At 40.5% G+C, this 15130-nt stretch overlaps 1 protein-coding gene across 1 annotated transcript in view; it reads right to left on the bottom strand.

Moving 5' to 3' along the window:
* The window catches only part of ELMO1 (engulfment and cell motility 1), a 344558-nt gene that overhangs the window by 238367 nt on the left and 91061 nt on the right, over positions 1-15130 (bottom strand). Inside the window, exons 8-12 of the mRNA XM_056857534.1 lie at positions 13985-14136; positions 12390-12468; positions 9035-9085; positions 7742-7864; positions 7085-7216 (exon numbers count right to left, since the gene is read on the bottom strand). Of these exons, the coding sequence (XP_056713512.1) occupies positions 7085-7216; positions 7742-7864; positions 9035-9085; positions 12390-12468; positions 13985-14136 (537 nt within the window). The remainder of the gene's footprint in view (positions 1-7084; positions 7217-7741; positions 7865-9034; positions 9086-12389; positions 12469-13984; positions 14137-15130) is intronic.

Here is a 15130-nt window from a genome sequence, read left to right as displayed (position 1 = left end):
ATTCCTCTATAAAGAGGTTAACAGCTTTCCTTCCATGTTTCTTCTTACGCTGCACAGACACTACAAGGAACTATGTCTATAGCCAGAGGGCCTCTTCCAGGAATAAATCCTAAGGTAAGCAGCTGCTTCACCTTGCTGATTTCTGGTTTTTGTAGGCCTTGGGCAAGAGAATGCAACCAGGGGGGCCTTTCCCAGTTTGGGAAGAAAGGCAGGGTACAAATGAGGTAAATAAATATCTCAAAAGAACCCTGAGAGGTAGGTTAGAAAAAGTTATAGGCTGTTTATGCTTGGTAGTTAGCAGCGCATTCCAGGCTGAAGTGCCCTGCCTATATATATATATATATTTAATTTCTTCAGGATGAAATGTCATTCCAGCCATCACTGTGAAGTCTTAAGAGCCCTTTTAACGTGACCTTTTGTATTTGCTCCGCCCCTGCATCAAAGCATTTACTGAAGGAACCATGAAAAATCAGAGGCGTGGCTTAGCTATGCAAACGACCATTGCTAATGGTTATGCAAACGAAGGAGCAGGCGAGTGGGGGGGTGGAATTTGTTTGACTTTCTTCTCTTGCATCATACTGGGTTACCGCACTTGTATTCCCAACAATGTATTAAAGAGTTTGAAAACGTTATAAAAAATACTGTTCGCACTTTAGCTGTGAAGACGTCTTCCAACCATTTATAAGCCGTGGTATCCAAAAACCCTTTTAAAGCGATGTTTTTTACAACATTTTCAAACTCTTAATACATCGCTGGGAATACAAAGTGCGGTAACCCCCATAGTCATTTTAAAGGGAGGACTTTAAAAAGCAGCTTTGAGCTAGCAAAATCATCCCTGCATAAATGACCATAGTGACTTGGTGAAGATAACATAGTGAGCCTAGATTAATGCTGAGTGATGAGTTTTTAAAAACCTAGCCCCAAAGGTCAACATCCAACACTAGCATCAAGTGGTTCTCACTAATTACTTTTCAATTCCAATTTAGCATATGTTGTAGGTAAATCAGTGCAAAGGCTGGTAATTACTGGATAGTGTTTTGTTATGATATGGAAAAGAATGTGATGTCAATTAGAGTTGGCAGGATGTTCTATGGGAAGGCTAGGAGGCTTGCTGACTCGGGGGCTTCAGTTTCATATGAGTCGAAACCCAGGAAACGATAAGGAGAACCCCCACAACCAATCAATCAATTATTCCTTTATTGGCATAAAAAGGCACAATACAAAAGGATACGAAAGGAATGGAAATATTAAAAGGTGCCCTTTAAAAAATAGTTAGTAGACAGTTACATCGAATAACATTGTTTGTTGATACTACCACGTAATTAACTGTTTGGGGGCTTTTAAGACAAACTTTAAAAACTGTGCCACCGTCTCCAATATTTGAGGCAAACGGTTGTTCAATAAATAGGTGACATTAAAAGAATCTGGGACATGTCTATCAATCAACAGGGGGTTTAATAGTTCATTGAGAGATTCCGTATAGAAACTACAATAAAATAAGACATGAGCAACTGTTTCAATACAATTGTTGTCACAGGGGCAAAGCCTGGCAGACCGAGGGATTTTCAGAAATCTACCTTCAAGTAGCGCAGATGGCAAAACATTAAATCTAGCCAGAGAAATGCCTCTACGTTGAGAGGGATCACACAAGTGAGACAAGTATGGGGAGGGTTGGTAAGCCCCCACAACCACTATTCTTTAAAAAACAAAAACAAAGAGAAGGGCTTTCTAACATTTTGTAATTTTTAAAGGAAAAAAACCTAAATTCCTGTTCAACATCACATAAGAACGCATGTCTAAAAGCAACGCCTCAACGCCCCATGCAAATTAAACACAAGTCCAATGGCACCTTCACGACTGACAAAATTTATCCCAGCATAAGCTTTCGTGACTCACAGCTCTCTTCAGCAGATGTTCTGAAGTACCCTTCAGTGCATCTCATGAAATGGGCTCCATCTTACAGAAGCTTATGCTCGGGATAATATTTTGCCAGTCTCTAAGGTGACAAAGGGAACTGGTGTTACTTTGCTGCTACAGACTAACATGGCTACATTTGGAATTCTCCTATGCCATTGTTGCTTTTGAGTGTGTTACAGGCTTTGACATATCAGAACATGAACTGTGGTATTAGTATTTTACATATGCAGAAGTATTCAATGTAAAACCAAACTATACATACAAACTACAAACTACACAGCAGAGGCTTCATTTTCCTTTTAAAAGGAAAGAGAGCCTGGATATTCTTGGCCAGAGGCTTATGTTTCTGAATTACTCTGTCAAAGATTTCAGTGTTAGTGCAGATTTGCTCTCAGCACTTTCTGCTTTTCAATGACCTTTCCCAGCCTTTTCAATGGCTACAGAGCAACGTGCTCTCAGCACTTCCTGCATTTTTAAAGACAACAGAGCAGAGTGTTCGCAAAACGTCCTGCCTTTTCAAGTGCAGAAATGCTCTCCTCTATACTCCAAGGGCATATTATGCTGACTAAGATGTAATGATGTAATGTAAACAATATATTGTATTTTAAGATTTTAACATGAAGACATGATGGTAGAAATTAATGAATAGGTACAATCTTAACGTATTTTTCTGGAGATGAGAATGATGGTAAAAATAGTTATATAGAATATAACAAAACTCAATGAAACTTTATGAAATAGTATGCTTAGCCTCCTGGAAGTCCTTATATGGTAGTCTGTAGTGGAGCAACAGAGCATGTGCGGTGGAAAGCATCCTGCTCCAGCTCACATAACCTTGCCAAGACAGCCCCTTTTCAAGGTGATTGAAAAAGTATAAATATGGGCAGGAAGGGGCTAGAACTTGAGACCTCTCTAAGTCTTTGGACTGAGGGTCTCAGAAGATGGTCTTGGTATGTACGGATTTACTTATATATTATTCTAGAGTGTGAATTAGATACTTTGAACTAAATCAGACTGTTATATTTTAAGTATTGGATTTTAAAACTGAATAGTATGTAGAACTTGCTTACTTTACTGTATACACTGTTACAGAATTTTAAGACTTTGTAATACTTGCATATATACACATAATTTCATTGGAGCACATCAATAAAAAGACTTACTTTTTTAAGTGAGTAAAGTAGTTGAGTCCTGCTTAGTAGGTGACTAATGAAGAAGATAACATACCACTTCTCAGGAAGGGGTCAATTCTAACAGCATAGTCAACCAAAAGGCACTGACCAGCTTCAAGTGGCTTTGAACTTACAAATAATATCACACAACAAAACGTCCCCTAAAAGTTGTCATATGCCCTGCTAGGAGAATGAGGATTTTTATTTAGTCTCTGCAGTTTGGCATAGAAAAGAGAAAAAGTTAGAATTAGGCTGGAGATTTTTAGAACCGTTTGGATGAACATAAGAGCTCGCCGCTAATAATGTACAGAACATAGCAAAATCATGAACGTTTTTTATTATTTAGGATCATTCGTTCCTGAGTGTGCATAGCTGGTGGCGAAAGAACACTCTTTTTAGAGAGGAGCACCCTCATGTGGCCAGAAACCAAAAAGTATGCTACCCAAAATGCTACTCATCACACTTCAGTCTCAGAACCTTAGCATGAGAACAGATGCACACATGCCCCAAAATGCAGGACAGTGAAAGGGGAATATGATAAGGATTGTTCATAATGGTTTTAAAAGTTTGTTGAGATTCTGTCTGCACCAGCCAGACGTTTTCAGAAATTGATCTGATCAGTCCTCGAGGCATCGAGCAACAGCTTCTGGGTGGGAGAGAAAGAAAAAAAGCATCCTTTCCCTTTCAGAAAGCCCAGAGCCCTTCAATGCCTGCCAATTTTTCCTCCTCCCAACTTTCAAAAACAGGTATATTTAGTCCTTATAAATGTTCCCTGTTAATGAGAGGAGTGACTTGTGTTAGAAACAGCAGAAAGGGCTCTGGGCAGGCGACTTTCTCTGCTGCTCTAGTCTGAGCCCTGTGAGTGTGCTCTTTATATTAAATAGCAGCAGCAACCACCTCAAATATTCAAAGAACTACTACAATTCTTCCTCTCCCCAGGTATCTTAAATACTTCTTTATTCAATCAATTAATTATATTGTGGAATTCACTGCGAGTAGATGTGGTGATTCAAGCCAACTATGAGTACGTGTAATTGTGGAATTCACTGCGAGTAGATGTGGTGATTCAAGCCAACTATGAGTACGTGTAAGCCTTTGTATGGGGGGGAGGGGAGTTACTATTTAGAGCCCAGTGTTGCTTTCTGCTGCTGAATAAACTTGGATCTTAAATAAATCTCAGCATGTCTCAGTTTCATTGTTAAAGACGAAAGTGCCTTGGCCTCAGGACTTCTAGAAATTAAGCAATTTGTCTGAAACTGGTTTGCTTTTTGCAACAGGCCAGCCCAAATGCCTAATGCATAAAATAATCTTCCACGACTATTTTAAAAGTGCAATACATCCTCATAAAGAACCGTGCAAACATATTGGGGACAAGGACAGATCAAAAATGGGGTGGGGGGGATTGTAAGGCATTTATCCCAATACACCAGAGAGTCTGAAGCTTTTCTGTCATTCAGTTCACCAGATGTCTCTTTTCTCTTTTTTTTCCTTTTTAGAACAATTTTAAAATTTATTTTTATTGCAGTTTCACAGCATTACATCAAACACATTAAAGTGGTAGGATAGGAGACAATAAAGGTATTTATTATCATAAATAAATACAGCTTCCATCCTGCATGCCTCAGTATTGGCCTAACTGCCACTGGAAACACCCCCCCTCCAAGGATATTTGAAGAGTGGGGAAATCCCACACACTTGTGGCTTGCCACTGAGGAACCACTCCTTTAGAAAATTCTTCCTAATGTCTAGACGGAAACTCTTTTGATTTAATTTCAACCCGTTGATTCTGGTCCGACCTTCTGGGACAACAGAAAACAACTTGGCACCATCCTCTATATGACAGCCCTTCAAGTTCTTGAAGATGGTTATCATATCCCCTCTCAGTCTTCTCCTCTTCAGGCTAAACTAAAACACATCAGATGTCAATCTACATCAATTTGACTTTCTAAACCCTCCAATTCCTGAATTTTAATTAGCAAAGAAACAAAGAAGCAAAGCACCTTCACTGGCCAACATCTGTAAGCCTCTGGCATATTTCCACTGCTCCTGGCCAGAAAGCCTCAACACATTGCTTAACATACAGCTGTTATCAGCCACACCAAATGTCCAAAACAGGGGACCAGAGGGACTCTAGAAACCTTGTTCAAATTAATGATTTGAGACTGATGGGATCCAGAATGATTAAATATGCCCGCAATGCAGAGTGGTTGCCCCAGACGTCTTGCTGAAAATTTCCTCTTTAGACCGTGCCTCCAAATTTGCTGCTTAATTAACTGCAACTAATCCACTTCATACAAAAGAATCTGGCTTCATGTATCACTCTGAGGGTATTCTTGAACTTTTTCATTCCAAAAGAAGCGCTTAGTTAACATTGGCTAAATGGTTATTGTAGAAGGAATAATCTATAATGGTTAGACAACACGATGGTTAACCATGTTTGTCTGTCAATAGCAGTAGAAAAGCTTACTTCTTTATGGAGCTCAAGGCATCTTACAATACAGATAAAAATACAACACAGATTAAAAAAACTAGAGTTCCTTGAGGTTTTATGGATTTATGTGATATTTGGATTTTGCCACATACTTTAATTTAGATTTATTACATGCTTTAAATTACATTTATTAGCCATTTTGAGGACACATATGGGTGGGGAAGTTGCAGATATGCACACATTCGTTTTGAAATCGATATAACTGGGTAGACTCCAGTTGGGAAGGAGTTACTACAGCACATAGCTATAGTTCTCCCAGTAACTCAGCATCCAGCTATGTCCTTCTATGGTAGAAACTACATCCTGAAGGATTTAAAGCAGAAGATACACCCTAACTACATTTCCTAGCTCTCCTTGCTCAGCTCTACCTGCCCTCTAGGAACTTGGCAGTGAAGGTACCGTCAGTGGAATTGTATATGACCAGAAGAAGAAGAGTTGTTTTTTATATGCTGACTTTCTCTACCACTTAAAGAAGAATCAAACCAGTGTGGTGCAGTGGTTAAGAGCAGTGGTTTGGAGCGGTGGACTCTAATCTGGAGAACCGGGTTTGATTCCCCACTCCTCCACATGAGCGGCGGAGGCTAATCTGGTGAACTGGATTTGTTTCCCCCCCTTCTACACATGAAGCCAGCTGGGTGACCTTGGGCTAGCCACACTCTCTCAGACCCACCTACCTCACAGGGTGTCTGTTATGGGGAGGGGAAGGAAAGGTGATTGCAAGCCAGTTTGATTCTCCCTTAAGTGGAAGAGAAAGTCGGCATATAAAACCCAGCTCTTCTTCTTACAATCAGAATAAAATAGCATTTAGCAACCTAAAAATCATAGTCCGAATACTCCAAGACCCTGGAAGATTTCATGGGTTGGTTTTGAACATGTCTACATATGACCAATTGAATTCCTAAAGGGGTTTACCAAGAGTTTGACTAAATATCCAAATATATGGAATGACCCTAGAGAATTATTGTATTACTTATATGATAAAGGTTGCCACCTGTACGGTCCCCTACAGCTTTTAGACTTGTGCGCCACCATGTTAGGCTTTTAGAATTTTATTGGTTTTATTATGGATTTTACTGTATATTTATATTGTATATTGTTGTATTTTTTAAATGATGTTACCCGCCCTGAACCAGCTTGCCGGGGAGGGCTAGTTATAAGTTTAATAAATAAAATCATAGAATCATAGAGCTGGAAGGGACCACCAGGGTCATCTAATCCAACCCCCTGCACAATGCAGGACATTCACAACTACCTCCCCCACATACACACACACACAGTGACCAGAAGATGGCCAAGATGCCCTCCCTCTCATCATCTGCCTAAGGTCATAGAATCAGCATTGCTGACAGATAGCCATCTAACCTCTTCTTAAAAACCTCCAGGGAAGGAGAGCTTACCACCTCCCGAGGAAGCCTGTTCCAATAAATAAATAAAATAAATAGTATCATAGGCCAAAAGGACAGAATGATATTTGAACTAAACTTACAATTTGAACTATACTTACAATGAAGCCGAGTTTTTTGTAATCCCGGGTATACATGGATTTGCGTTTCTCGACATTGCCACCACTGTTGTTGGGTTCCAATTCAGCATCAAAAGCAATTCTTCGGAGTTCAAATATGATATCCCTCTGAGCCTGATGGGATTTTTAAGAAGTCACATTGTAAACAATTTTTAAGAAGGGATTTTTAAAAAGTCACATTGTAAACGATTAACAAGTCATTCTGAATACTATTACTGCCACTAAGTGTCCATATTTGATATTGTTATAATAAATAAGAATTTATACAACACTTTTTTTTGCTTTCCAATCAAGAGACATTCAGAGTTGGTTTGCCATTGCCTGCCTCTGTGTAACAACCCTAGACTTCCTTGGTGGTCTCCCATCAAGTACTAACTAGGACTGACTTTACTTAGCATCCAAGTTCTGATGAGATTGGGCTAGCCTGCACTATCCAGGTCAGGGCATGTAACACTTTACCTGGATTTAAAGCTCTTCATTAATTCTGCTTTATTATCCCACATTTCCTAAAATTGCCTACTTCTGTCTGTCAATATCTCCCATTCATCTATAACTTTCCCTGTGCCCAGGGTATCCTTCACTTTCCCCCACCCCCGCTCATGTAAAGTGTTATGCTATGCTCAAACGCTGTTTTCTTACCTGGTCTTGAGGGTCCATTTTGGTCATCATTCTGTCCTCCAACAGATTAAAGGTGAGCACTTGCAGCACGTACAGCTGATGAGCCATTTCGTTATTGATGGCTCTCTGAGCTCTGATAACATGCTGAAACAGGACAGCCACAAAATCAATTTGGGAAGGTCCCGTCCTCTTGCACCATACCAGTCACATGAGCTCCAGGAATCACCACTTTGGTTTGGGATGCTGCCTATTGCCGTTTCTTAAGGGGGTCCTGATTATTACTACTCCTTGCCCACATTTTTACACAACTAACATCAATGTCTATGTATATAAAGTGAACATGAGATCACAAGAACACACATGAAGCTGCCTTATACTGAATCAGACCCTTGGTCCATTAAGGTCAGTATTGTCTACTCAGACCAGCAGCAGCTCTCCGGGGTCTCAGGCAGAGGTCTCTCACCACCTGCTGCCTGGTCCTTTTAACTGGAGATGCTGGGGATTGAACCTGGGACCTTCTGCATGCCAAGCAGAGGCTCTTCCACTGAAGCACAGCCCCTCCTTAGCATCAAAAGAAATCTTCCTTCGAAGTGTCTGCGCAAAGCCATCTGTGAAAGACATGTGTATTAAGCAAAAAATGCAACTGGATGCCAAGGCAGAAGAGCCTATCTGTTCACGCCACTGATGTAATGAACAGTCTGAGGCCAGGAGCAGTTCCTGCAGTCCTATCCCTTCTAGATGGTCTTCTCACTCTATACATGGAAAAAAAGTTTAAAAACTGAACTCCCTTAAACAAAGCCAGCAAATCACAATGAACGTGGTTTTGCATTGGGTGGAAAAGTTTTAACATGTTCAAAACCATGCGGCGGCCTACTTTACTGGACAGGCAAGTCCAGGTTTCTCCTGTCCAAGTGTGAATGTACAAGTCTACTGTGAACAAGGAAAAAACCACCTCTTAAACCTTTCCTTGGGGTGAGGCTTTCTTGCATCACCAGCTGGTGAAATCACTTACGACAAAAATAGAAGGGAAATAACTTAACCCAATATGAATTTAAATAAGAATCAAAAAGGTTAAGAGCCTCTAAACATAAATATAAACAAATACAGGAATATTTTCCTTAAAAACAATTATCTAGGCCCAAATAATAGCCTCACCAATGTACATGTATACAAATAACCATTATTGACCCTGATCCAACGCGTTTCGGCCCATTGGCCTTCCTCAGTGGTCAAATAAATAAACAAACTGTGATATGTAAGATTTATATGTTATTTTACCACAACACAAAAATGAATGAAAACAAAAATACTCACTGTCAAGATGATTGATCGAAGCTGTTTCTGTGCTAAAATATTTGCCATCTCCTAATTCATATAAAAAGTAATAGTTTAGACTGAGCAAGTATGTGAAATCCAGTTGAACAAAATCAATATATTACCTTGATTCCTTCTTAGCACTATATTCCACATTTTTTCTTAGACAATACATCCAAGAGGCTGACTGATGACATAGCCTAAAGGAAGGTGGTTTGCACAACAACACCCTTCTTTGGCACTGTGAATTACTTCTCATTACAGTCTGTGTAAGGCTACTAAATGTTTGGCAGGAAATCAACACAGTACAAGCCTCCATTATTCAGTCATGGAACCTTCACATATGATATTTTAAAAAGAAAACTTACATTACAAAGTGCATTTTACTTTTAAAGAGAATGGGTAGAAGCGAAGAGCAAACTTTTGGCAAAAAGAAAATGTTTTGTGGAAAGTGCTGGCAAAAAGTCATAGTTTTTTTTTGTTTATAAGTGAGGCCAACACACAGCTGATGTAACTGCCATAACTGTAATGAAGTTGGCAGAAGATTTTAGATCAGAAAAACCCAATGACTCTATTTCTCGTCTTCCCCTTTCAAACACAGAGAGAGCTTTGCTGGAATGGAGATTAGATCACAGTGTACTCTCTTCGCCACTACATAACGAAAGTTATAATTAAAAACAAGAAGAGGGCTCACGGGGGGAGGGGAAATCCCATCCTTCCTCCCCTCCCCTCTTGCTCTGCTTTATCACCTGGTACACATCTCTTTTAGTTGTGAGTCCAAAACATTTATTTTTATCCAGCCTTTTAACTAAGGGGTTTGATCTTTTAAAATTGTTTTTATAGTCTGATTCTAGCTGGAAGACTGTTTTATAGAGATCATTTTAAGTGGCTAAATGTTTTGCAATGATTGATGCTCTGGATGGGTTTTTCATGGTATGTTGTCATTATGTTTATGCTTGCTGTTTTATGATTTCGTCATGTTTTCTCTTGTAAGCCACCTTGACCAGGTTCCCAAGAGAGGTGGTGTATGCATTTCCTAAATAAATCTGTACATTGAGGTAGAGTTGCCAGATTCGGGTTGGAGAATGCCTAGGGATTTGGGGCCAGAGCCTAGAAAGTGTAGAGTTTGGGAAGGGGAGAGAGCCCAGCAGGGATGTGATGACACAGAGTCCACCCTCCGAGGCAGTCACTTCCTCCGGGGGGAACTGATCTATGAAGTCTGGAGATAAGCTGTAATTCTGGGAGAACTCCAGGCACCACCTGGAGGCTGGCAACCCTACATTGAGGTTTTGTGCTATGGGGGGAAAGTGCATGTTAAACTTTTGATAACTGAATCAGTTTCTCATGCACTTATTAACTGAAATGTTTTCATTTCAAAAGATAAAGCAAAAGAAAGAGGAAACCCTGGATATAAACTTAGCCACAGACACACACAAAAGAACACCAGCAGTGCCTGAGAAGACTTTGGGTTTTGCAGGTTTTTAAGAATGATGGATGGAAAGTTTAATAAACAGATCACAGAAATGTGACAAAATCAGCAAGGAATCTATACAGCTGCGTGTGCTTTACCAGAAGTTGACTCCCTACACAGCAGGGTGGGGCGGCTCAACTTCCCATAGCAAGCTTTCACATAAAAACAGTCCCATTTCCAACTGCCCAAATAAGTAAAACTAAAGATTTGTTTGCAATCTTTGCTCAGCGGCGGCCCAAGTGCGAACACAGTTGCTTAAGAACAGCTTCAAAAACAACAGTCACTTTTTCATTAGGACCAACCAAATTAATAGAACAAGGTTTCAGCCCACACACAGTCTTGGTTCACAGGAAAACAACGAAAACACAATAACAAAAATGCGGGGAGACCATCACAGGCAGCAGGAGGGTCGCCCTTCCTTTTTTTTTTTTTTTTGCCTTTAATATACAGCCTTGTTCATGTCAAGCTGGTTTTGATGTGACAGTTTTGCAGACTCGTGAATCTATTGCCCAGGCCTTTCAGCTAAAATTCGTGAAGTTAGCTTTAATCATTGTTAATACCGACATCACTCCTTGTTTAGACCATCAAAAATTGTCCTACTACTGGAGTCACCTAACATCATTCATTGAGGATCTAGAATTGAAATTCCCATCTGTAGAAATGCTGATGGTGGGTGGCTTTAATGCTAGGATGGGGGAAGATGGAACTGCCCTTGCAAAGAGGCTTGGTTTTGAATTGGATGAGCCTATGCCCAAATGTTTTTCGAGCATGAGATACTCTAAGGATTCCTTCATCAATGAGGTAGGTATCCATCTGGCCCAATTCTACATTCGCTTTGATAAGAACATACAACCTGATGAGGAGTTCTGGGAAATTTAAAAGCTCATGCTTACTATTTCAAGATATTTTGGTTGACCCTAATAAGAACATATTTCACAGCTGTTGATCTGGGAACTGTTCTGTGCTCCCTGCAGCACAGATACCTGCAACTTTTGTCTGTTTTAAGAGCGGCTGACAGCCGCCCGATCCAGAGGCTGTTCTCCTAGGCAGAGTGAACAACAGGAGTAAGAAGCTCAAATCGACAGAGACCATACGGTCTGGCAAAAGAATACGGACCTAGATCAGGAAGATCCTTGCTCGCCAAATGTTGTTCCTTAGGAGAACTTTGGACAGTCACTAACCTTCAGCTTGGTGAAGGGTGAATATTACCAAACTAACACAGAAGACTGTGTTGGGGACAAACAAAACAAGTTTTACATTGTTCACCTTCAAACTCTGAAACTTGAGAATGAATATATATACTGGATTGGGTTTACTTTCCACAAGCTCCCATTGCAGGTAGAATCCTGGAACAACACACTCAAGCTTTTAAGTGACACCTCTATGTGTGTGTTAAGTGCCGTCAAGTCGCTTCCGACTCATGGCGACCCTATGAATGAAAGTCCTCCAAAATGTCCTATCTTTGACAGCCTTGTTCAGATCTTGCAAATTGAAGGCTGTGGCTTCCTTTATTGAGTCAATCCATCTCTTGTTGGGTCTTCCTCTTTTCCTGCCCTCTATACCATCCCAAAAAATCTCTCTCGTACTTCATCTGTCTTGTTCCTTTCCTGTCCCTTAATTCTCATGATCTTTGTATCATAGTGTTCCTCATATTTTCGTTAAAGAGACCTGCTTAATACTGTACAGATGGGCTGCATCAAGCAAAGGTGTAAACAAAGCAAAACAAAAGGTGCACAAAGAATCTTCAAACATATGAAAAATATTTGGGATCATCAAATAAATATTGTTCACGTATTTGAAGATTCTTCATGCACCTTTTGTTTTGCTTTGTTTACATCACGCTTTAAAAGACCAGGGGGCTCTACCTAAGCGCCAAGAACTCACCTGTCTCTTGTCATCAGGTGCTTTAAGGAAAAGTGCATTTATCACCGCTGTGGTGTACGTCTGAATTTCTTGATCAGCCCTGCATCAGAAGACAATTTTAAAACTACAAATAAAACACACAAATCTAGTATCAGAACTGCTTTGCATGAGATAAAGCAAATTTGCAAGGACTATGAATAGAAACAGGAAGACGAAACCACAGGTACACGCTAAAGAGGCAGAGGCTGGGAGGAGATAACCCTGAAGCACTTTTGAAGAGCCCGCATTCTAAAGAAAAAAGAAAGACAAGAAAAAAGGAAAAGGAGAAAGGAAAAGGAAAGGAAAAAGAGGAAGAAGAAATAAGGGGGAGGTGGGAAAGGTGGAAAGGGGAGAGGAATAAAGAAGTGGGGGGGATGGACACACCTACTTTAAATGGGGCACAAACACCCCATAAATTATTCTAATCCTGAGGTCTCCCATCCCAAGCAGCGGAAAATAGATGATCTATTGAACTTTCCAACTAGCAATAAATATACTGCCCTAGCCCGATGTTCCTGCTTCTTCTACGTTTAACAGTAATGAGGGGAAACCAATTATTTATTATTATTATTATTTTACTGCATTTCTACCCCACCCTCCCCAGCCCGAAGGCTGGGCTCAGGGCAGCTCACAAAAACCAGATATAATAAAAAACAGACTAAAACATTTAAAATACAGTTAAAATAGCTCAGTCCACTCTAATAAATAAGGGCAATAACGCCCCAATGGCGCCAAAAAACAATAAATATACAGCTGCAGCCGGGCGAGTAGAATTGACCACTCCTAAAATGGTATTGGGTGGGGGGGACTCAGCAGCAGGGCAGATGGAGGGATTAGGAAGCCAGTATTTATTTTTAAGATAGATCCCAAGACAAACACAGTCTTGATTCATTTATAAACTTATGCATTAGACATTCTAAATCAATATAAGACTTCTTAATTTTAATAATTTAAGATGTGTGATTTACACATCTAGATCTCCCCGTTCCTCCAAGGAGGTCATGGTGGCATATACGAGGATGTCACATCTGTCATCCCAACCTCTCTGTGATGAAAATTTGATTTGCTGAAGACCTCCCAATGAGATTCATGGCTGAATCCAAGCACCAGCTACAGGAGTAATGCCGCTAAGAGTCACTGGATACACTCCAAGAAGGACAGCACCACAGAGAACCACCAGCTTAAGTGCTCTGGATAGGATACAGTAGAGAAAGCTAGGCTGGCTTGTCCCCTCCCTCCCCGCCGCTCAGTTGCTTGCCATCTTCCAGCTCTATCCCTATGATGAGCTACAGAACATCACTTCACAGGTGGAGCAACTGGATCTTGGCTAAATTTTGGTCCTGGCTGATAGTGTCGCGTCTTGCACGTTGTGAGAAGATCCTGCCAATTCTCAAAGCTCTTTTCCAGAAGCCATGGTCTCACGCCAGTTTCCCAGCTAGCATTTTCAAATGTTTTGGAGCTGGTTTTTCACCAGCTGCAGAACTGACAATAAAGCTACTTATTCCCTGATGTTCGCATTAAACATGATTCCCAGATTGAAGTATTAGTGGAAGGCAATACCACAAGAAGGCACTCACCCTTGAAGATGTGGGATTAACTGGCCAATGGTAATTTCCTGGGCCACTTTATGATACAGGTCGTGACTGTTCAGTACCATTGACTCCAAGATGGCCAACGATCTTTGCAAAATAGCAATATCAGTAGCAAATTTGTTCACGTAGCTTGCTATCTATAAATAAATCAGGCATGAGGCTATTGTTGGACCAGGAGGTAACATTCCAGCAAAATAAATAGATTGTGGGAGTAACAACAACAATAACAACCATAGTTATTTTTGTTAACCATGGTTAACATCAGGCCAGGCGTAACAGTGGACTATTGTTAGGGGTAGCTGAGAGTATCTCAGAGTTCAGAACCCCTGCACTTTACATCAGCAACTGTTCAAGCATTCAGAGTCAAATGACCCTGCCCATAGGGGTAGGTGTGGTTAATAGTAACAAGCATTATATTTTAGATACGTATCCTGCTTTTCTCTCCCTTGGGAATCCAAAGTGGCTTACAGCATCATTCTCCCCTTCTTCACATTACCCTCACAATAACCATCTTATAAGGTGGGCTACACAGAGCAAGAGAGAGAGAGAGAGAGAGAGAGAGAGAGAGAGACCAGCCCAAGATCATCCAGCCCAAGACCTTCCATGGGCTTTCGTGTCACGTGGAATCCCTGTTTTCATTTTTACGTCTAGTTGATCATGAACAGCAGGGCCTCTAAGGGGTTATAGTGCAGAAGCGACCTCGGATTTCCCACACTCAAACACATTACAACCACAACATGACAGGGTTCTTAATATCAAAGAGCCAACTACCCTTTAGAAACATCACATGCATTTTCCGTAGAGCTTTCTCCACACCCGTGTATCCTTCACCTCTTGCATTTAGTTTTAAAGTCAATGTACTTCAAGAAAGCTGGATTCAAGGTGGATGTTGTATTGAAATGTACTGTTATTTAGAATGTAATAAAGGGTTGTTGTTTTTAATTTTAAAAAAATCACATGCAGAATACTGGAAAACTTCTCTGGGTGATGACTTACCCCAGTGACACCAGCCCACATTTGCAGCGACTGGCCATAGCAGATAGCCCAATGAAAACATCAACTCATAGTGGCAAATTATCAAAAGGCAAATTCTACGCTATGGATTAGGAAAGGGGCTGAAAACCAAACAGC

Source organism: Euleptes europaea, chromosome 11, assembly GCF_029931775.1.
Source record: "Euleptes europaea isolate rEulEur1 chromosome 11, rEulEur1.hap1, whole genome shotgun sequence".
Classification (NCBI taxonomy): Eukaryota; Metazoa; Chordata; class Lepidosauria; order Squamata; family Sphaerodactylidae; genus Euleptes; species Euleptes europaea.
The sequence above is the reverse complement of the archived record's forward strand: the minus strand, read 5'-3'. Positions and strand labels throughout refer to the sequence as shown.